We start from the raw sequence: 24101 nt of genomic DNA, 5'->3' as shown, positions 1-24101 counted from the left end.
ATCAGGAAACCTAGGAAATGTATGAAGAGGAAAATAAAGTTGCCTACAGTCTCATCTCTTAGGATGACCAGTGTTCATAATTAAGTGATGAATATTCATTTAATAGTTCTTATGAGGCTGATAGGAGCCTTTGTAAAGCTGCATTTGGGATAGGTGGTGAATTACACAAATAGTAGAAATGGTACTGGCTCAGGGCGTTTCAGAAGGCAAGGTAGTTGTAAGCATCTTTCTTAGTGTTTTTTGGTTTTGATATTTAAATTAGAATTTCCTTTTAAGAAGAGCAGGAGGTCATAATTAGAGTGAAATTATATAAAATCTATGCTTAGCTTCTTGAATGGAAGATAGTTTCCCTCACAGGAGTGTTCTGCATATAGAATTTATGTGGTTTCTTTTCCATGTAGATTTCACAAAGAATTTTTATCACATATAATTTAAATGTAACCTGAAATAACTGCCCTTTAAAAAGAGCCCTTCGCTAAATTGTGTTGAATTGCATAATCTGTGTATTTTTATAATGTACATTTAAAAATGTACATTATAAATGTACATCGTGTTTTTAAATACAAAGTAGGCTATATTAATGCTATTTATCTACCTTCATTGCTTTAGGAAAAACAAATTTGACTTGCTTTTTATTATGTTGTTTTATTACTATATGTAGTTATACAATATGTACCCTATTCTTATGTAAATAAACTGGTAAAGATCAGATTATGAAGGACAGATGGCAGAAGTGTCTCATGCTTTGAATTCAGTATGGCTTTGTTTTAAACTTATTTTCCAGCTTATATATAAATAATCAAATCTAAAGTGTTCTACAGAAATAGTAAGAATTGGTGTGACTCTTAAAGCATAGCAATTGTTTCTTCTGCTCAAAGTGCAGGGGATTTGCTTGTTCCGATGGTGCATCAAATAATTCCTTGGTGTCTTGGGAAACAGGCCCTACTGTTTTTGCATCAGGAACTACTCTCCCTTGACAGAATTTTAATTACTGTGTGTTCTTCACTTTTGTGATCACCAGGTTCTCTTATTCAAGTACCTTCCGTTGAGAGAGGGAAACTGAGTAAAGTTCGCCTGGGTTCATTGTCTTTGAAAAAGGAAGGAGAAAGACAGTGCTTCTTGTTTACAAAACACTTTTTAATTTGTACAAGAAGTTCAGGAGGAAAGCTGCATCTGCTCAAGGTACTGGTTTTACATGACTATTCCATTTATGTTCCGCGCACTTGAGAGGCATTGAGGTTAATTTAATTATGACTTTCCCATGCCTGCTATCATAAAATAGATTATTACAATATCATGGTGAGGTAATACACAGTTGCCAACCTTGACATTTACTTTGTTGTCAGTTAAATCCAAAGTAATAGAAATTTAAGTGCAATTGCCATAAAGAAGGGCAATTAAAATCATAACCTGGACAAAATTACTAGTTGTTGAATGAGCTCAAAAATCTTGTCAGGTGACTGCAGTGTACTGATTGTGTAGTATTCGCTAAATGCTATTTTATCTTACTCAGTACCAACAGTGAGAAAACTACGGCCCACAGCTTGCTGCCTCTTTTTAATAATAAAGTTTTATTGGAACACAGCCACAACTCATTTCCTTTCTTATTGTACCTGGCTGTTTTCATGCTTTTTAAAATGGCAAATTTAAGCGGTGGCAATAGAGATCATATGACTTGCAAAGCCTAAAGGATTTACTAGCCGGCTCTTTACAGAAAAAGTTTGCCTATCTGTACCTTCTGTTATTAATGCCTGAAAATATTATCCAGCATCACGACAACAGAGTTCTACTGCTTAAGTCACTTTCTGGTTGTAGAGTTCTACGCTTTGCTGAGCTGCATTTACTCTGTGGGGCCATATAATCTCCCACAGACTGACTCGTTAAATTTTACAGATGTTGGGAGTGAGAGTCAGATGGTGGGGAAGAATCATGAAGCTCAATGAATTCAATTACTTTTACACAATTAAATTTAATTTTGAGCTCTATGAAAAATTAGTTTCAAAACGGAATTGCTGTTTCTTCTGTGGCATTTCGAATATAAGGTTTACAAATCACAGCTTCCCAACCTATGCAAGACTCTCAGCCTCTAAACGAAAAATTGGTCTGTTTCCAGACAGGTGGAGTTCTGTCTCTAATAGAATGTACCTTGGTCGAGGAGCCCGATGCGAGCGATGATGACTGTAAGTCACATTCTATCACTTAGAATTATATTAGCATTAAATAGTCCTTTGGTTTTTATTCGTTGATAGCTAAGAAGAGCTGCTTCAGGAGACAGGGAAGATGTTAAGAATAAATTCCCTGACTTCATTTATATATGAAAAATTCTGTTGAACCATTTAACCTGTAACCCCGGTTAAGCCATCTTTGGAAATTTACTGAATTTGTCTCGTGATAGTGATTTTGCAATGGCAGAGAAGAAAGTAATTGAATTAGAATGTCGGAATTCTGTAATTTATGGAAAATTTTTAAAAAGCCATGAATTGACAAGGAGAACAGGACCCTAGTCTTGAGTAACCCACTGATCTTAGCTTTTTCATCTGCTTATGAGCTTAACAAAGCCGTCCCCATGCTTGAGAAGTACTGTATCACTAAAGGGAGATTCTGGACTTAAATGCATGTTGGTTGTATTACTAGGACCTTGAGAAAGCAGTTATCACTCATGTTTTTGTATTCACATCTAATTGTTTGGTTTACGTGTGTTGAAGCCAAAGGTTCTGGCCAAGTGTTTGGACACTTGGATTTCAAAATAGTGGTGGAGCCTCCTGACGCTGCCCCTTTCACTGTGGTCTTGTTAGCACCTTCCCGCCAGGAGAAAGCTGCCTGGACAAGTGACATCAGTCAGGTAAGCAAGTGACTTTGGCCCCAAGTTGGTTTTTGTTTGTGTTTTAAATTTCACAGCATAAGCTTTTGGGATGCAGTTTTAGAGTCAATTTATTTTTATTAGAAAATTATATCTGGTTGCTGTGGTTATTGTCTTCATATATTGAATCATTTGTTGTTGTTTGTTTGTTTGTTTAAAATTTACCTAAATGTTGTCATTGTATTTTGCATCCTGGGCATTTTTGTACAAGCCAATATACACTTGTGTTGGACAGTGGTTTTGTTTGGAGAGTGTTAAAATTGCCCCGTGAGTAGTAAATTCTCCAGTGACCTCATTAGATTTTTTTTTTTTTTTTGCTTATTTGTTGCTGAGATAGGAAAATGGTGAGAGATGTAAAAATAGCTAACAAGGACTGTGAAATCAAATGAAAAAAGAGATACTGTCTGTAGTATGAGGCCTGAAAGTGAGTTCTTGTATCTTATATAGAAAAAGTTAGGGAACAGATTTGCTTACCTTTCCTTGATCAGCACTTCCTGCTTAGGAAATTGCTACTTTGTTCAGGATTTGAAAAAAAGTCAAAACTAGTGATGATTGGACTTGGGCTTTCTTCAAGCCCAGCTCCATATTAATTTTGGCTCCATTAACCAATCTGGGTGAAAAGGAAAGCTGTGAAGGAAAATATTAAAGCTTAATGATCTTCAGAGTTGTTGACTAAAGGATGATTGGGGCAAACAGGAAAGGCATATGCTATAGATCCCATTGTCTTCCTTTTCTGAAGAGCTCTTAGTAATTTATATATACCTTAGATATAAATATGAACTATAAATATATCATAGTTTTTCAGATACTTAATTTTTTCTTTTTTTAAAAACAATTTTTTAATATTTTTTTATTTTTGGCCTTGCTGTGAGCCATGCAGGATCCTAGGTCCCCAACCAAGGACTGAACCTGTGCCCTCTACATTGGGAGGGCAGAGTCTTAACCACTGGACCCCAGAAAAACCCCTTAATTTTTTTCTAAGTGACTGAAAAGCAAAAATAGAAAGAAAATGAATGTGCAAGTTAATTATATGTCAAAGACGTTTTACCAGACTTAATCTCATTTGTCCTTTACTATAATATTCTGAAGGTGAACAGAAGCAGTAGTCCCATTTCACAGGTATGAAAACTGAGATTCAGAAGGTTAATAAGCATTTGTCCGAAGTTACACAGCTGTGCTGGGTCATGACTCAAACCTAATCCAGGTCTTTTATTACCACTCTAAATATCCTCTACTGGAATTCCAGATTTTTACTGCTTTTCTTCCAGGACTGTTTTGATGATGAATAAATAGCTGAAGTCAAGGTGCTTCTTTTCTGGTTAACAAAGAAACAAAAATATGGGATCATGTATATTTGCATAATTACCCATTTATGGTGATTTACTAATACTTTCATTAGCTCTAAGCTTTGTGAATTAATACTGTAATTAAGTCTGTGGAATGCATCTTTTACCTTCAGAAACTCTGAATCAGTCATTGATTCTGTGAACGTTATCTGAGCATCACCCTGTGCTGCCAGGCATTGTGTAGGTACCAGGGTTTGGCAACGATCCCTGCTCTCAAGGAGACAGACAGATTAGTAGAGAAGAAAGGGAAGTAGACAACTTAATGCAACAAAATTGTGTATGTGTTGTGAAGCCAAGATAAGTAGGAAGAATGGGGAGAATTAGAGTTGTAGACAAAGATGTTTTCCCAGCTTCTTATAGTTTCTACCTTATGACAGAACTGGGGTGCCTAAGATTCAGAGCTGATAAAAACTTCAAGCAGTCTTAGGGTGAGGCATCGCTAAGAGAGAAAAGACCCCTGATGTGTGTGAATGATTCTATGCCCGGTCCTTTAAAGAAAGGATCTAATATTTTGCCTCCCAGAAGCATTCAAGTGATTCTCTCTACTTAGACTACATTTTAGCAGGAAATGGTAACCCACTCCAGTATCCCTACCTGAAGAATTCCATGGTCAGAGTAACCTGGCAGACTGTAGTCCATGGGGTAGCTAAGAGTTGGACGCGACTGAATATGCACGTAGACTACATCTTGAGTTAGGTTTACAATTTCTTCCTATTTCTCCAAGTTTCTATGGCTAATATACTAGTGTATTAGATTATATGTACAATTGAATTGGAGAAGGAAACAACAGGAATTTGTGTCTTTCTGAGTGACAGTGATATCATGATATGAAATTATTGTGTTCAGTAGAACCTTAATATTGTGTGGTTTTGATACTTAACAAATACTTTCAGCCATTCAACAAATATATTTATGCAGTGATAACATATGCCAGGCACTATCTTGGTGTGTGTGATATATCGTGGACAACAACAACAAAAATTCCCTGACCTTGTGTAGCTTACAGTCTAGTGTGGGGAAACTGAAAACAATGTAAAGATAATAAATAGATAATATTTTATGTTAGAAGGTGATAGGGCAGGTTGAGAAGGATTGGGCTACTGGAGGTAGGTGTGGGTCACTACAATTTTGAAAAGGTGATCATTTCATTTTGAAGACAACATGTAAACAAAGACTGTGGAGAGTGATGGAAATACCATGTAGATATGTAACAAAGGGAAAGTCATTCCACACGGAGGGAACAGCCACTGCAAGCACTCTAGACTAGGAGACAGTATATTTTGAGCAATAGCATGAAGGTTAGATGTGGCTGAAGGGGAATGTTGAGAGGGAAAGTAGAAAAGGGGGAAGTAATTTCAATGGAATTGTTAAGTAAGCAGTGGGGTATGGATGTTCAGTGCTTGGAGGGAGGTCCATGTGTGAGACTCTCTGCCATTTAGATGATATTTAAGGCCACAAGACTGTTGAGATCACCCAGGGAGTCATTATAGATAGAAATGAGGAGAAGCCCATGGAGTGAGTGAGGAGTCACAGAGAACAGCAGAGAAGAGAAGGAACCAGTAGTACAATTGGAGGATAGCCAAGAGGGTGCGGTGTCTTACAAGTCAAATGAAGAAAATGTATCAAAGAGGAGGGAGTGGTTATGAGTCAACTGCTTCTTTAAAAGAAGATATGGTACATATACAAAGTGGGATATTACTCAGCCATAAAAAGGAATGAAATTGGGTCATTGGTAGAGATATGGAGGGATCTAGAGTCTATCAAACAAAGTGAAGTAAGTCAGAAAGAGAAAAACAAACATCATATATTAATGCACATGTGTGGAATCTAGAAAAAATGGTACAGATGAACCTAGTTACAGGGCGGGAATAGAGACGTGAACATAGAGACCAGACAAGTGGACACTGTGAGGGGAGGGTGAGATGAATTGGGAGGTTAAGTGCGACAGAGGTACGCTACTCTGTGTAAAATAGATAGCTACTGGGAACGTGCGGTGTAGAATAGGGAACTCAGCCCCGCACTCTGTGATGCCCTAAGGGCCTGGCATGTGGGGGAGGGACAGAGGCTCAAGAGGGAGAAAACGTATGTGTACATAGAGCTGATTCACTTTGTGGGACAGCAGAAACCAGCACAACATTGTAAAGCGACTACACTCCAATTTGAAAAAAAAATGTTGAGCCCAGTAGTGAGTGTTCTGAGAGACTTGGTGATTTTCCTGACGCAGGGTTTGAACGGTGGGTGGTGGGGACAGAGTGCTCCCCTAGCAACTGAGCCTAGTTTACTGCCCAGCAGCCTGCATCTCAGCTGGGCTTTGTTCTCCACTTAAAACATTTTCATTTTATGAGGGAAACTGTGTGCTATACATACATTGATGAAATTTGTCAGTCTCCCAAACATGCCTCTGGGCATATTCATTATTGATAAGATGAGCCTACAGAATGCTTGAAATGTACCTTTTAATATTTTATCATGTATATATAAAAATATGGATACAAAAAGGAACCAGAAACACTCCCAACACCCAGATCACTAAATAAATGTTTATCAAAGTGTCTTTCACAGATAATTACCTGAAGGTTTTTTTTTTTTTTTAATGCAGACTCCTGAACCCACATTCCAGACACCCCCTCAGGTTTAACAGGCTCCACTGATTACTTTTGCACAATTACATTTGAGAAACTGTTCTGAAAATCAAATATTTTCATTTCTGAAACCTTCACAATCCTGCCATACAAAAATAAGTCAACAGTTTGCCTCTAGGTGCATATATGCATCATTTTTTCCTTTTTCATCTTCCTATATTCCTACAAGTTCTTTGTATCCTAATGGTAATACATGTTTATTCTACCGTGCTAACTTAGACTTCCCTGATGACTCAGCGGGTAAAGAATCTGTTTACCAATGCAGAAGATGCGGGTTTGGTCCCTGGGTCAGGAAGATCCCCTGCAGAAGGAAATAGCAATCCACTCCAGTATTCTTGGCTAGCAAATCCCATGGACAGAATCTGGTGGGCTGCAGTCCATGGGGTCTCAAAGAGTCCACCATGACTGAGTAACTAATCACGCATCATGTTAACTTACCACTTTTCTAGCTCTTTCTGAATAATTAGGCATATGGGCAATTTCCAAGTTTCAGCACTAATATATGATGGGGTGGTGCTAGCCAGCTTTGCACCGAGAGTCACTCCTCCTTTCAAGGCCCCTTGTTGGTGTATCTTACCCGCAGGTATAGGGCTGGTGAAGGGGGCCTGATCACTTTCATGATTTCATGATTCATGACTCGACAGGCTGCCGAAACACCCCAAAAATATGTAACTCATCTCTTCTAAGTCTTGCCAGTGTTGAATTTTGTCATGTTTGTCACATTTCCTCATTTAATGGAAAAATGGTATTCCTTCCTAGTGGTTTTAATTACTTCTGCAGTTATCAGTGAGACTAACATTTCCCACCATATCTATTTCTTGTCTGTTATACCAGATGGACATTTATTTGTTGGGGCTATGCTTGTAGATATCCTTCCCTGTCCTAGGGAAATGAACATTTATTTCAGTCTAAATGAATATATTCTTCATGATCTTGCCTTTAATTTTGTCACTTTTTTGTTTTGCATAATTTAAATTTTTTCTGGCTTAATTTGACTTCACCTTGCTAAACCATTGTACCATGTTATACTAATCACATGTAGCTCTTACTTGAAATAATAAAGTGGTGCCTAAGTATTGACACAATCCCACTTTCATATAGAGAACTCTGAATGAAAATTAAGACTTTTAGCTTTGTCAGGCCTCTTTCTTTGAAGCTGTAATTTTTAGAAGTAACAATTGCTTGAATGATTAATTATACTTTTAGCTCCACCAGCAAGGTCATAATTAACCGTTGGTGCCTCCAACAAAATGTGCAAGTGGTTAATGGTCTTGACCAATAATTCTTCCCTTTTTCATCTATTTATAGGGAAAAATTTGAGGCTGAAGATTTGACCATTCATTTCAATATAGTGCATTCATTTGTGCATGTCTCACTGTGATACATAATGGAGTATTAAACAGATTTTTCTGTAATTATGGGTATTAACTAAAATGCAGAATTAAAATTCACCTCTGAGCTTCTTGGTTTGGGCAGATGTGTCAAAATATAGACAAATTTATAGCACACTGACATGCTTCCTCCCTTAAAATAGCTTCTCTGGAATCAACAGGGAATTTTTTACTTTAATATAAAAAGGTGATTTATGAGAAGAATTGAGTTTACTTTTCTTCCCACTCCTTAGAAGTATTAGGAAGATGGAAAGGTATGGTGATGCAGTAGATTACTGACCTTTGACCAGATACTTCCTTAAATAAGACCTGCAGAAAAGCCTACTAGGGGGAATTCCTGGTAGTCCAATGGGTAGGACTCTGCATTTCCACTGCAAAGGGCACAGATTCCATCCCCAGTCAGGGAACTAAGTTCCCACAAACTGTGTGGTATAGTAAAAAAAAAAAAGAAAAAAAGGAAAACAAAAAAGCCCAATCAACCAACCAACCAAAAACTCTGCTGCAAAAACCATTGTCAACCTTCCTTCAAGGACCAACTGCTTCAAAATTATCTGGGTCTAACAATCCCACTACTGGGCATGTGCCCCGTCACTCAGTCATGTCTGACTCTTTGTGACCCCATGGACTGTAGCCTGCCATCCTCCGTCCATGGGATTTTCCTGGCAGGAATACTGGAGTGGGTTACCGTGCCCTCCTCCAGGGGATCTTTCCAACCTAGGGCTCGAACCTGCATCTCCTGTGTCTCCTGCATTGCAGGCAGATTTTCTTCCACTGAGCCAGCCTAATTGAGAGAACCTAATTGAAAGAGATGCATGTACTCCAGTGTTTATTGAAGCACTCTTTACAGTAGCTAGGACATGGAAGCAACCTAGATGTCCATCGACAGAAAAATGGACACAGAAATTGTGATGTGTATACACACACACACACACACACACACACACAATGGAATATTCAGTTCAGTTCAGTCACTCAGTCATGTCCGACCCTTTGCAACCCCATGGACTGCAGCATACCAGGCCTCCCTGTCCATCACTAACTCCCTGAGTTTACCCAAACTCATGTCCATTGAGTCGATGATGCCATCCAACCATTTTATCCTCTGTTGTCCCCTTCTTCTCCCACCTTCAATCTTTCCCAGCATCAGGGTCTTTTCAAATGAATCAGCTTTTTGCATGAGGTGGCCAAAGTATTGGAGTTTCAGCTTCAGCATCAGTCCTTCCAGTGAACACCCAGGACTGATCTCCTTTAAGATGGCCTGGTTGGATCTCCTTGCAGTCCAAGGGACTCTCAAGAGCCTTCTCCAACAGCGCAGTTCAAAAGCATCAATTCTTCGGCGCTCAACTTTCTTTATACTCCAACTCTCACATCCATACATGACTACTAGAAAAACCATAGCCTTGACTAGACGGACCTTTACTCAGCTATTAAAAAAACAACACATATGAGTCAGTCCTAATGAAGTGGATGAACCTAGAGCCTATTGTACAGAGTGAAGTAAGTCAGAAAGAGAAAGACAAATATTGTATTTCTGGTTGGGTTAGTGGTAAAGAACCTGCCTGCCAGTGCAGGAGAAATAAGAAATGAGGGTTCGATCCCTGGGTTGGGAAGTTCCCCTGGAGGACAGCATGGCAACCCACTCCAGGGTCCTTGCCTGGAGTACTCCATGGACAGAGGAGCCTAGCAGGCTACAGTCCGCAGGGTCGCAAAGAGTCAGACACGACTGAAGTGACAGCAGCAGCAGCAGCAACGCATGTGTGTGGACCCTAGAAAGATGGTACTGATGAATCTATTTGCAGGGCAGAGGCAGCAGTGGAGACAGACAGATAACAGACTTGTGCACCGTGTGGGAAGGAGATGGTAGGATGAATTGAGAGAGTGGCGTGGAAGCATATACGTTACCACATGTGAAATAGGTAGCTAGTAGAAATTTGCTCTGTGACACCGGCAGCTCAACCTAGTGCTCTGTGACAATCTGGAGCAGTAGGAGGGGGTGGGACATGGGACAGGGATTCAGGAGGGGGAGGACATGTGTATACCTGTGGCTGACTCATGTTGAGGTATGGCAGAAACCAGCACAATATTGTAAAGCAATTATTCTCCAATAAAAAAATTTTTTTTAATTACCTAGGGCTTTTATAAATATGCATATTCCCAGTCCTCTACCCCCTGGTCATAGTCATCACAAACAGAACTAGAATAGCCATGATCTAGGAATCTGCTTTTGTTATCGTACTGATTTTAAGGTTTATAGTAATTCACATAAATTGTGTCCTTAAAGTTATATGACACCCTGGCTTTTTTCATGTCTTTCTCTTTTAACTGAGTGAATTGGATTCATTTTCCCAGGGCTCAATCTCTTCTCCCCAACACAAGATATGTGCTTATATGATCATGAATATATATGATGGCTTCCAATATAAATATTAATATATTCATACACTCGTAAATTAAAAGTTCTATTGTAGTTTAACTTTCTTTCTGGAAGAGAACTCTTTGTTCAGTGTAGCAGTACTGAAAATGCCAAATGGAAGTGAGATAAAAGTGAAATATTCTGGTTGAAGTAAAACTGGTAAACCCAGAGCCCCTAGGAGTCCTGTTTGTTCAAAATCGTGTTGTCACCGAACCTGGTCTGTGGAGCCTCTGTATAAATATACCATAATATATTTTATATATACATGTATGTATATGTGTGTATGGGCTTCCCTGGTGGCTCAGTGGTAAAGAATTTGCCTGCTAATGCAGGAGACGTGGGTTCACTCCTTGGGTTGGGACGATCCCTTAGAAAAGGAAATGGCAACCCATTTCAGTATTCTTGCCTGGGAAATCCTAGAGACAGAGGAGCCTGGCCAGCTACAGTCCATGGGGTCACAAAACTTATCTACTAATCAACAGCAACATATGTGTATATGTGTGTGTGTATACATATATATATATATATATTCATCCATCCCACAGATAGATGTGTCAGTTATCAAAGACCTTTTTGTACAGTTAAATGTGATTTTTTATTATATGGTCTTTTGATCTCTGGTTCAGACTGCATGTATGTTTCCTTCTGAGACTTGAGTATAAGTAAAAATTACTTTTTCTTCCTATTGAAAATAATTTAATGCTTGACACAATGAATCAGAAAGATTTACGAAATGAGATCTGACACTGGATAATAAGATGTTCAAAAGTGGTCACATAAATCTTCTCTTTTGGATCTAAAACATTTATCTCAAGTTTCAATTCTGGCAGTGTGGAGGACTGCACTGATTTAGATCCCCTCTGGCTACAAAATCAGAAATATTTAATACATAAAATCAGTATAATAAAAAATTTAATTCATTGATGATATTTATAAATATAAAAGGAAATCTCTAGTTGCCAGAAATAACAGGGAGATTTAAAGTCAGAGCAAACAGCATGTAAACTGAAGGCAGAGACTTGAGAATGACTTAAGTCTGTTTATTGGTCCCATGCCTGAGGGGTATTAACTGAAGGAGCAGGGTTAGCCTTGGGCCCCTTAAAGGAGCTGAGATTTCTGTTTAAAGCCTGAGCATTGGAAGGCGGTCCATGCGTGAAATAAGAACTCAAAAACAAAAATACCCATTTGGCCTGGGATCATAAAGAAGTCTGTCTTTGTCTTGGGTTCTGAATTTTTTAAAATCTCCTTTGAGAAAAACAAATGCATTTCTGGCCTATGGATTTGAAATTCAGATTCATAATATTCACATGGTGTGAAAATTCCAAACTGAGAAATTAATGCAGAAACAATTTTTGGACTGTTGCTAACCCAAGAATGCTTGGTAGAAGCAAACACAAAGTCACTGCATTAGCAACACTTTAACAGTTCAGGGCTCATGACAATGTGCTCAGAATCAAAAATTACAAATCTTTTGAGTAACTGATCTATCATGAATGAGAGTCAGAAGACTCAGTAAGCAGTATAATTAGCACTGCTGGAACTTCATCTAATAGAGTGATAACTTAGAAAAGACAGGTTTAAAAGAAGGTTTAAAATAAAAGCATGGAAGGAAAGGAGGGAAGGAAGAAGAAAGGAAAGAAAAGATCACTATGTAAAAGGATCCAGACTTAACTTTCAAAGAACCAAATGGAATATCTAAACAAAAAATCTATAGCCCTGAGACATCCTAAGGCTGTTGTCTGATAACTATGCTGTTGCTTAGACTGTTAAAGGAAATTGAAGGAACCCTGTTTACTTTCCGCAATTCTCACCAAACACCGTCTCTGTCCTCCCACTTCCTGTGTTGGTTACCCAGGTAACATCTTCATTCTGCTCAGAAAAACTGAGAATGAAAAGTCTAAGGAATAGCTAGAAATGTCACTGGGGTGAAGCATCACTTAACCCCTGCTTCCTCTCCCTGTCTGTATGCAACATATGTCCCCATGCCCCCAAATCTCACTTGTAGTTTCATAAGAATGGGGATAGTGCTAAATCATTTTCCCATTGAAATTAGGAAAATGAATTTAAAGTGGTTTACCTTACTCATCTTTGAAACTCTTTTATATATTCTTTCTCTGCTCCCTGCCCTCATCTCCCAGCATTTAGCCCAATATCTGTCACATAGGTACATACTTAATAAATGCAGACATGAGACCCTCATTTAATAAAATCCCTGCTGCTGCTGCTGCTCCTGAGTCGCTTCAGTTGTGTCCGACTCTGTATGACCCCATAGACGGCAACCCACCAGGCTCCCCTGTCCCTGGGATTCTCCAGGGAAGAACACTGGAGTGGGTTGCCATTTCCTTTTCCAATGCATGAAAGTGAGAAGTGAAAGTGAAGTCGCTCAGTTGTGTCCAACTCTTCACGACCCCATGGACTGCAGCCTACCAGGCTTCTCCGTCCATGGGATTTTCCAGGCAAGAGTACTGCAGTGGGGTGCCATTGCCTTCTCTAATGCCATATAATCCAAGCATCTTCTTGGTGCTCATGAGAATCCAAAATGTAGGCTAGTTTTGGTTAAGTTCTGTGTCACTCAAAAGACATTGGCCATGTTTATTGCTTTTAAATATATTTGCATTTTCCAATTTAAAATGGCCTAATAGTGATAGTCATTTTTTAATGTTGCCGTGCTTTTTTTCTCTTGGTTTTATTCAGTAACTCATCAATTTCTATCATTGCTTTCTTCAAAATATTTATCTCCATCCGTTCCTCTTCATTCCCATGGTCTGCCTCAGCGGAGGCATGAATCATTTCATTTGTGACTCAGAATATCATCCTGATGATCTTGCCATTCAGTGAATTCCCCCAGCTGTAGATATTTAAACTTGAACAAGACCACTTAGAAACTTGTAGTGACTTCCCATCTGCCTGCTGGATATAATCCAGATTCGAGACTGCTGACTCCAGCTGACTTCCTCTTTCTTACTGTCTCCTCCGTTATAGATGCTCACACCAGCCAGACTCACCTCCTCGCTTTCCACTGTATGCTCATGCTTAAAAATGAATGGAGTCATAGGCATCTCTTTTCACCTGGCCCTGACTGAGAGCTCTCCCTTTGAGGTCGTGTGGCCATTTTGAGGCCTAAGAGGATACCCCTCCTACTGGTAGCTTGGCTCACTGGTGGAAAACACTGACTCCATACAACTGGGTACTAATTTAGGACAGTGCAGTTTCAGAACTTTAGGAAGAATACCATGTCTAACTTCCTGCTACTCAAAGCTGATGGGAGAAGCAGCATTTATTTATGCCTAAAGAGGAGCAGCCCATACATACCCTTTCTGTAGAGTATGAAATTAGTGCTTGAAATCAGATGAGCAAAGGCAGGACCCATCCTTTGGGACTCACCACAGAGTGGTTAGTTTGAAATTGTATTCTTCAACCAATGTTGAGGAAGTTTATAAGACACAATTTGATAAAAAACAAAACTGTAATTACTTTAAAAGGAAGTTGTTGAGGACAGTTATGTTCACGACATTATTCAATGTTTTCTTTATTAGACCCAGGAGATAATTTTCCTTTGGACAGAGAGTAGGATGAATTGAGGTTCTGTTAAGCCATGAATTTTGTAGTTGATCATATGGCTTCCTTTGAGTTGGCTGCCCCATGGCTCAGCTAATTTTGAGGACCATGTAGAGCAAGTGTTTGGAACTTCTCAACATAAAGTATATGCGGTTGATTGGTTCCAGGTTTCATCTTATTATTTTTCACCCTTTATCCAAATCTTCTCTGATTTTCTTACTTACCTTGACTTTGTCTTACTATATGTATTTTTGTAATCCACCTAAGGGAGTAAGATATAGTATAAACTCACATATAAGCACGTATCATCTAATTTGTAGTTAGATAACCACAATTATTCATGTAAGAAGATAATTCAAAATTCCAGATGTTTAAAGAAATGAGTTTCTTAAAGAAAGAGGAACTTTAAAATATTCTGCTTTATTCCCAGAAGTTGAGATCCGTTATACCTCGTCATTGAAATAATGGCATAAGATTTGAGGAAACAAATTTTTAAGGAACATTAAGTATGAAAATGGCTGATATGCTAAATAGGGGAATCAACAGTCAGGGCATGCTGTTAATCCAAAGTTTTTTATATGCATATTCATTCTTTAATTAGACATTGGGGTTTAGGATAAACCCTGAGTTCAGGAGCTGTGTGAAATCACTTGGCAATCAATTTTCCTCACACCATTTAATTATAATCATTAAGTAGTACATGGCATCCTAGTAACTAAAAGTAATTTCTGATTTTAAAAACTGTTTAGATTTTTTTTCATTTTCTGTTTCGTTTAAAGGGAATATGTATAATTCAAAATACGTCTCTAACCCAAAGTAATTGCAAAGGGAAATTTTGAATTGATAAGGCATAGATGTAAATAAAGAAGGCAGAGAAAATTAGCAAAGTTCTGAGTTTTCTTCTTAGAAAGAAAAGAGAGGAGATGAACAGGGCTTTATGTATGTCAGAAACAGGAGAAATCATACAGTTCATCCTCACCAAACCAACACATTGCCAATAGAAGCTGCTTGAGAAACTAGTAAAATGTGGGGATTTGTTGGCAAAAAAAAATACAAAAAAAGCATGCACAGAGCTTACTAGTGAGAGAGAAGATGAATCCCATCCAGGGAAGCCACCATTTCTTTTCTGCCTGCCCCATACCACGCCCTGTGGTAGAGAAGGAATATTGCAGAGGTGGACACTAGGGGTATAAACTCCTCAAGTAGAGTTGTGACTGCCAGAGGATTGTGCCGATGTGACATTGTGCTCAGAATCCTTGGGAAACACGTTCGAGGAAAATGTAGCCCTTATATCTATCCTTGGGCATTTGCTAGGTGCACAGTTTGGGTATTTGGATATTGAATCTGTTCTTCAGTGTTTAATGTTTCCCTGTGTGTGTGTGCGTGTATGTGAGTGTGTACACATGTGTGCATACCCATGCTTGTGTGCCCAGATGAGAAACTGAATTGTTTTTAGGACTGTAAATAATTCTAGGAATACATACTCTGCCTAGGTTTTCATGTCGGTTGTAACTGTCTATTTTTTAATTTCACAGTGCGTGGACAACATACGGTGTAATGGTTTAATGACTATAGTGTTTGAAGAAAATTCCAAAGTTACTGTGCCACATATGATTAAGTAAGTGTGATAATCCTTTCTCTGACATTTTAATCAGGATCAAATTGGTGGAGAATGTAAAACCCTGAATAAAATATTGCTTCACTGGGGTTCAGCTTCATACTGTGAATACATTCAACAGTAATGTGATAATTCATAATATGCCATTATAAATAATAAGACTATTGTAATGGTTTTTCAGATTCATAGTTTATTGACTCACAGCATAGAAATATAGTTTTTCATACTATTCAGAATGCCTTCCTCAGTACAAAAAACCTATAAAAAATTTTTTAAGTTCAGTATATAAAGTTGTGATAGCAAATGTGTCAGAGGGTGGACAAAAGTTTGGCAGATTCTTTTGCAGTCTTCTCAGTGAGTATGAATCATATTAGTTAGATTTGGTTGTAGAGACACATTGATATTTTGAAGACACTCAACATAAATTAACTGGCTTTTCTATGGTACCATCTACCCACAGCCTGTGTATGGATTTGCCCCAGAGGCTATTTCTGGGGGCTTCCATCCTGCTGTCCATGTGTTTTGTTAAGAAAGCAAATCCAATAATTTAGTGTTATCACTAAGGAAATTGTAGTTTTATTTGAAGTGAGAAGTTATATCAATAACCATGTGCCATAACTCTCGTCATTAGTACTTTTGTCTCTATATACTTTCTTGTTTCCAAATTCAAAAATTGCTTTGGAAGGATTTTCAAGCTGACCAAATTATTCCCTACTCTCATTTTCTTGGTTATTTGCAGTCCAAATTCTAAGAATAAAATGTATTTTTAAAAATAGTCCTGTTATATCTTTCCAAAAAGTTACATGAAGCTAAGAAAATGTTTGTCTTCCATGCCTTTTATGTGGATTTTTTTTTTAGGTCTGAGCTAAGAGAAAAAGCAGCATCAACTTTTCTCTTCATTGCAGGTATTGATAGGTACAATTGATAGGTACCTTCATTGTAGGTACAATGATAGGTTTTTATTGTAATTAGCATCAACCCAATGGTGCAAACTTTAAAACTTGTTAATTATTGTATCAGATGAAGGCAGAGTATATTATACTAGTGCCACAGTTACTACAGAAAATATATAAAAGGATGATACTATTTTAAATTGCTAGTCAAGTTTTAAAATATTTTGAACAGGGTCATTTTTTTCTTTCTTTTTATGGAAGAAAAGCTATGACAAACCTAGACCGTATATTAAAACGCAGAGACATTACTTTCTGACAAAGGTCCATATAGTCAAAGCTATGGTTTTTTCCAGTAGTCATGTATGGATATGAGAGTTGGACCATAGAAAAGCTGAATTGATGCTTTTGAACTGTGGTGTTGGAGAAGAGTCTTGAGAGTCTCTGGGACTGCAAGGAGATCAAACAAGTCAATCCTAAAGGAAATCAACGTTGAGTATTCATTAGAAAGACTGATGCTGGAGCTCCAATACTTTGGCTACCTGATGTGAAGAGTCAACTCATTGGAAAATACCCTGATGCTGGGGAAGATTGAGAGTAGGAGGAGAAGGGGGCAATAGGATGAGGTGGTTGGATGGCTTCACCGACTCAATGGACATGAGTTTGAACAAGCTCCAGGAGACTGTGAAGGACAGGGAAACCTGGCTTGCTGTAGTCCATGGTGTCACAAAGAGTTGGACACAACTGAGTGACTGAACAATAACAATAACAATAACATTTTAAGACTCTCATGCAGAGATTCCTTTAGCCTTAAGTTTCCTAGGTTTTTAAGTATAGTTTAAAAAAGAAACAACATATCAGGGACTTAGAAATCCACTTTCCAATTCAGGGGACTCAGGTTCGATCCCTGGTGAGGGATCTAAGATACCACATGCCATGGGGCAATTAATTCCACACACCACAACTAGAGAGCACCTGTGTGCTGCAATGAAAATTTTATGTGCTGCAACCAAGACACAATGAAGCCAACAATAAATAAATAAATAAGTGTATTTTTTTTAAAGGTAGGTAAAAAGGAAAGATCAGTTTAAAATGTATGATAATAAAATTAAAACCAAGTATGGAATATTAAGCCAAAGATTTCAAATTATGACTTAATTTTTAAGTTCACATCACCAGGCTAGTTTTCTTATTTCTGCCAGAGTTCAGTACATTTCAGTTCAGTCGCTCAGTTGTGTCTGACTTTTTGCAACCCCGTGGACTGCAGCACGCCAGGCCTCCCTGTCCATCACCAGCTCCCAGAGCTTGCTCAGACTCGTGTCCATCAAGTCAGTGATGCCATCCAACCATCTCATCCTCTGTTGTCCCCTTCCCCTCCCACCTTCAATCTTTCCCAAAATCAGGGTCTTTTCCAATGAGTCAGTTCTTTGCATCAGGTGGCCAAAGTATTGGAGTTTTGGCTTCAGCACCAGTCCTTCTGATGAATATTCAGGGTTGATTTTCTTTAGGATTGACCAGTTTGATCTCCTTGCAGTCCAGGGGACTCTCAAGAGTCTTCTCCAACACCACAGTTCAAAAGCATCCATTCTTCAGTGCTCAGCTTTCTCTGTGGTCCAACCCTCACATCCATACATGACTACTGGAAAAACCATAGCTTTGACTATACAGACCTTTGGCGGCAAAGTAATGTCTCTGCTTTTTAATATGCTGTCTAGATTGGTCATAGCTTTTCCACCAAGGAGCAAGCGTCTTTTAATTTTATGCCTGCAGTCACCATCTGCAGTGAGTTTGGAGCTCAGAAAAATAAAGTCTCTTACTGTTTCCATTATCTATTTGCCATGAAGTGATGGGACTTATTTGAATATTTCACAAAATAATATATAGTATTTTTATCCATTTTTTAAAAGTACTTTCTTGAAGGTTAGACAGCCTTGAAATTCCAGTCTGCTCTAGAATGAGAATATGTAAGTTGGACTTGGTAGCCAACTTATAAGCTCCTGAACCTCAGGGCATCTGCACGCCTACTCTACATACACTTTGTTCACTTTAAAAATTAATACAGTTAAAAACTTTAGTTTTCTGCCTGCCTCAGTTATGACTGGCACCTCAATGCATCTTCTGTCCTCTGTGCTGGGAGTTTGACTAATGCCCATTTCCAGTTTCATTTGTAACTGCCTCCTGGATAGACCAAGACTTCCATGCGTTTGGGGTGACAGAGAGGTCACTGTTATGAGCTGGAACCACTCGCTAGAGAATAGAAACCTATATCCGAGGCTGTAAGGACTTCCTAATGAAGTCACACATATTTGGATGCCCATCTATTCTCCACGAGGTGTGTTCCCAAGGCAGAGTTTCATATATCTTGTATCTTTCTTCCTTCCATTTTCCCCTGGCTCACTGAGCCTGGTTCTCTTCAATCAGAGAAAAAGATGATTTTGCAATCTCTTTTCCTTCTGATAGTCTCCTCCATAGTCCTGTTCTTCCCTAAATTCTGTGTTCTTGCCTCCCGGCACATCTCTCTGGCTACACGCAAAAAAAAAAAAAAAAGACGTTTTGCAGAGGTAAAAGAAAAAAATTTATTCTATCTTAATGGCATTACTTTGCAGGGACTCACTTTTAAAACTTACTAATTACAATAGGTGATTTGGGTTTGATGTTTCAAGATTGTTTTTTTAAAATGTTTACCTAAAAGGAGTTGTTATTATCATAGGAGGCTTAAGTAACGCATTATATCTTCTTGAGGGTCCCTTAGGAAATAAAGTAAAATCTCTTTCAGTGTAATAAAAGAAAATTAAATAATTTCATAATATTTAATTTTTTTTCTTTAGTTAAAATGAAACTGTAATCATAATTTTGAGAGGCAGTGGTGTAATTAGTTTTAATTTCATGTTGGCTACAATATATTTTTTCCTCCTAGTATTTGATTAAAGTAATTATTGTCAGAAAATGCCAAGTGCAAAACTACCATTAGAATACAAAATCATGATATTTATTTGGTGATTATATTCCTTTAAGTGATGTTTTATACTTTATGTATTTAGACTGAGGCTTGCTTTGTTTTCATAATAGTTGACCTCAACTTAGAGGTTAAAAGAAAAAATTTTTCCTAGCTTAATGGCATTACTTAGAAATGCCATTTCTAAGAAAATGGAGATTTTAGATGGGAAAATGGTGGGAGAAAAAGTGATCACCTTGATTAGCCATCCTCTAGACTGACTGAATTAAAGAAGTTTCTGAAGTCTTTTAACAAGGGAGGGAGATTAAGAATCAGAAAAGTAAAGTTGGTGGATGGTTACATATGAAGAACAAGAAAGAGCCATTCTATTTTCAAGAACCTTACTCGATGCTCTTCTGTATTTTCGAGATCAGTGATGTGAATAGAATGAACAGGCTGCCCTTAGTTCCTCATCAGAAGTAAGCTACTCATTTAAAATGCTCTTTCAGGCCCTCAGATGAAGTCTTCCCCCCTGCACTGAGTTTACTTTAGGGTGGAATGTTTCCAAGAGCAAGCTAAAGAAGCTGTTGATTTCTTTTTATCCCAAAGAAAATAAATATATAATTTAAAATCCCTCCCAAGTACTGCAAGAGCTAATTAGGGACACTCACAACAAGCCAGCTGATTCTTAGCAGGCAGCTGTCTCACTGAACCTCACTGGCCCATAGTGTACCCTTTAATCAAGTGATAAAATCCAGCACTTCATTGATCACCTGTTTCTGAGATGCTGCCGTGAAGGTAGACACGGGGTCTCAGATGGGAATGTGAAGGCTACGGGCAGTCCTCGCAAAGGTGTGCATTTCTTTGAGCCTCACTTGAATTCGGGCCTCAGCTTCCACGCTTTTCAAAATCTTATGAACTTAGCCCCGGTGCTGGCTTCTTGACCTTTCTAACAAAGGTGCACCACGGGCTAAGGGCTCTGAGCACACCCAAGGATCCTGAGGGCTGCTGTGTGAACCTTCCCCTGAGTTTGCTGTCCACCTGGAAAGACTGCTGCAGGCTTCCAGGACAAGGGCCTCCGGGTGACAGGTTGAGGAGCAGCCAGGTGGTGGTTTTATAGAATGAGAGAAACCCAGCGTTGCAGGTGGGCAGGCGGGGACTGTGCAAGGGGTATCTTTAGAAGAGTTCACTGACTATATTACATCCATTATTTTTTTAAGAAGACACTTTTTAACACTGCAGGGTATTGAAAACATAAGGAAAACACAACATTTTACACAATTGATGGTTTAAAATGTACTCAGAATAATGGACGGCCTTCGATGCATTAATCGGCCAAAAAGAATGAAATGGATTAAGGAGTTAGAAAAAGAATGACAAAAATCAACTGTAGGAAAATGTAGGAATAAAATAACTAAGAATGGAAATTAATACCTTAAAATATAGAAAAACAGTAGAGCTGATCAAAGAGCTGTTTCCAGAGGGAAAAAATACCTAATAATATAATATCTAGTAGTTTAATCAAGAAAAATTGGGGGGGGGGGTAGGGAAGCACAGATGTACAAAATAACAAGTGAGAAAAAGAAATAACCACAGATAATAGCAGTGCTGTCTGGGTCTTCCCCTCCTCCCCACCCTTCTGTGGGGAGAATGTTACCCTTACTTTTTAATCACACTTCTGATATTCTGATTTGAGGGTATAAGCCCTGCTCCTCCTAAATAGGACTTTGACGTTAATTTCCTAATAAAACAGGATTGAACCAGAGAAAGATGTGAAAGTGGAGTATGCCACCCTAACACAGGCCACTTGGGCATGTTGATTATGTTGAGCTACAGACACTTGAAAAACAGAAAATGCAGAAAGGGTTTTTCTGAACTCTTCTTATCTGCCTAAAGACAGATTCTCAAAAAGGAACTCAGTTGTCATAAATCTTCCCAGGAATTTCACCAACCACGGAAGATTGACAGTTATCACAGGAGAGACTAGATGTCAATATCACACCCAGGCTAACTGTCACAAACCTTCCAGCTATTCTGATACCTTCCATTTATTCTGATACCTTCCATCTATTCTAAGGGTCCATTCAGCTTTCCTAAAAATCATTTACTCTCCCCTGAGAAGCCTATACACACCAGCCCGCCCCTTCCCTATTAAGATGGCATTTAAGTCTGAGTTCTAAGCCAGCTTTTTGAGTTTCTCATTTTCTCCTGGTTATCTCCCAGGGATACGTGAGGTATGCATGTTAATAAGCTCATTTATTTTTCTCTTGTTCATCTTTTATCACAGAGACTCAGCTAAGAACTCAGGAGTGTAGAGGGAAAATTATTTCTCCTCCCCTGGAGAAGGAATCCACAGAGTGGAATGAATGATTCCTGTCTCCACAATTAATTTTGACCTTCCTAAATTATAATGGCTTGGTTGATATTTTTGTGGCCCTGCTTTGTTGCATGTGATATGTCCTAGCACCTCTTTTATCAAATGCCAGGGGAAGCCTGGACATGAGTGTGCATTTACAGACCCTGAAATACTCAGGGGCTGAGGGGCAGCTATGCTCTGGTTTTGTCCTGACTTTCCTGCCTTGTGTGTAGGTCTGACGCCCGGCTTCACAAGGACGACACTGACATTTGCTTCAGTAAAACCCTCAACTCCTGCAAAGTGCCACAGATCCGGTACGCCAGTGTGGAGCGTCTCTTGGAGAGACTGACAGACCTGCGTTTTCTTAGCATTGATTTCCTCAACACCTTTCTGCACACCTATCGGATTTTCACGACGGCAGCCGTGGTGCTGGGGAAGCTTTCTGACATATATAAGAGGCCTTTCACCTCCATCCCCGTCAGGTAGGCCTGGGGTTAGCCTGAGATGAAAGTATGCCCCACCTGGTCCCTGGGTCTCTGTTGATGGACAGCCCACTCTGCAGGGTCCTGACTGGCCTTTGAGCTTACCAGACCCCCCAACCCCCAGTAGAAGAGAGTGAGGGGAGGTCACAGTTCCCAAGGGAAGCAGTTTAAGTTTCCAAGTGGCCTTTGCCAAGATAAAGCTATTGTTTGGAGCTTTTCTTTCTACCTTTCTTTTTTTTTTTTTAAAAAAAAAAAAGCAACTGTGCTTTTCACATTTTAATATGCGGAAGCATCACCTGGGGGCCTTGTTAAATTGCAGGCTCTGATTCAGTAAATCTGGAGTGGAGCCCAATGCCGGTGTTACTTGTCTTTGGACACAGTTTAGTAGCAAGGGGTTAGACAAAGCCTAAAAAGTGTGTTCTTTTGGCAAGTGTATGGTATACACCCAACATTTAAATAAAGGAATCCAGCCACAGAAGTTCTATGATAGCATGGCCTTTTAAGGTAGGGAGCATGTCTTGAATGACATCGGGAGACGAATTTTTCACTCGGCCACAATCTGTTAATAGCTTTTGCTCTTACTTTTAGGTCATTGGAACTGTTTTTTGCTACCAGCCAGAACAACAGAGGTGAACACTTGGTGGAAGGCAAATCCCCACGCTTGTGTCGCAAATTCTCTTCCCCACCTCCACTGGCTGTCTCCAGGACGTCCTCCCCAGTGAGGGCCAGAAAGCTGTCCTTGACTTCTCCCTTGAACTCAAGGATAGGCGCGCTGGATCTGACCACCTCCTCGGCATCCAGCAGCCCCACCACCACCCACAGCCCAGCTGCGTCCCCACCGCCTCATACTGGTAAAGTGCCGTTGGATCTGAGCAGAGGCCTTTCTTCTCCAGAACAAAGCCCGGGATCTGTAGAGGAGTCTGTTGATAACCCCCGCATGGATCTGTGTAACAAGCTAAAACGAAGTATTCAGAGAGGTATTATCCTGCTGCCACACCCTGTGTTTGCTGGCCCCCTGTTTCCCCACCATTCCTTCTGGAACCCTAGTTCCCTTTCTTTACCACTTTCCTACTTTTGCATAGAAAGTAGAGTGAATGCAATGGCTAGTTAGAAAGTCCTGAAAGTCTCCAGCCTTTGTGGAAGGAGGGCAGGGTTAGCTGACTTCTGTAGTAAAAGGCCAATTGTAGTCAATTGTCTATGGAAGGGTGGTGTCATCTAGTTGGTTATCACTGGAAGGTTCTTAGTGGAATTTGATTAAGGCTGGTTGGCTAAAGAGCATAGCCCAATATTTGGCATAGAGGCAAGTTGCAGGCACCCTCATCCATGACCTTGAGCCCCAGAGCCTTCTCCTCCTCCAGGGTCCACCTTAACCACCTGTAACTGCTTCCAGCCTTTCCTTGCCTAAGATGACAACCTAGCCTGGAAGCATTAAGATGACTTCTTGAGTTTAGTTTCCAAGGCAACACTCCATATTATGACAGAGGTATAGGGAAAAAATAAAGTCTGAGACAGTGTTCGCTGTCCATGACACAACCAAAGCGGTTTATAGAAATGTGAATTAGATCATCTGGTTTCCTGATTATAGTCTCTAAAGACTTCCCATCATACTT

The 24101-nt window shown here is 39.3% G+C and overlaps 1 protein-coding gene across 4 annotated transcripts in view; it reads left to right on the top strand.

The window, feature by feature from the left end:
* RASGRF2 (Ras protein specific guanine nucleotide releasing factor 2) overlaps nt 1–24101 on the top strand; it is a 246104-nt gene that overhangs the window by 112079 nt on the left and 109924 nt on the right. For all 4 annotated transcript variants that reach the window (XM_043464746.1, XM_043464747.1, XM_043464748.1 and 1 more), the window contains 6 exons: nt 1022–1182; nt 2114–2180; nt 2706–2842; nt 15746–15828; nt 22243–22491; nt 23080–23468. In XM_043464746.1, coding sequence (XP_043320681.1) covers nt 1022–1182; nt 2114–2180; nt 2706–2842; nt 15746–15828; nt 22243–22491; nt 23080–23468 — 1086 coding nt within the window. The remainder of the gene's footprint in view (nt 1–1021; nt 1183–2113; nt 2181–2705; nt 2843–15745; nt 15829–22242; nt 22492–23079; nt 23469–24101) is intronic.

Source organism: Cervus canadensis, chromosome 4, assembly GCF_019320065.1.
Source record: "Cervus canadensis isolate Bull #8, Minnesota chromosome 4, ASM1932006v1, whole genome shotgun sequence".
Lineage (NCBI taxonomy): Eukaryota > Metazoa > Chordata > Mammalia > Artiodactyla > Cervidae > Cervus > Cervus canadensis.
Note: the sequence above shows the minus strand (reverse complement) of the source record. Positions and strands in the feature narration are given on the sequence as shown.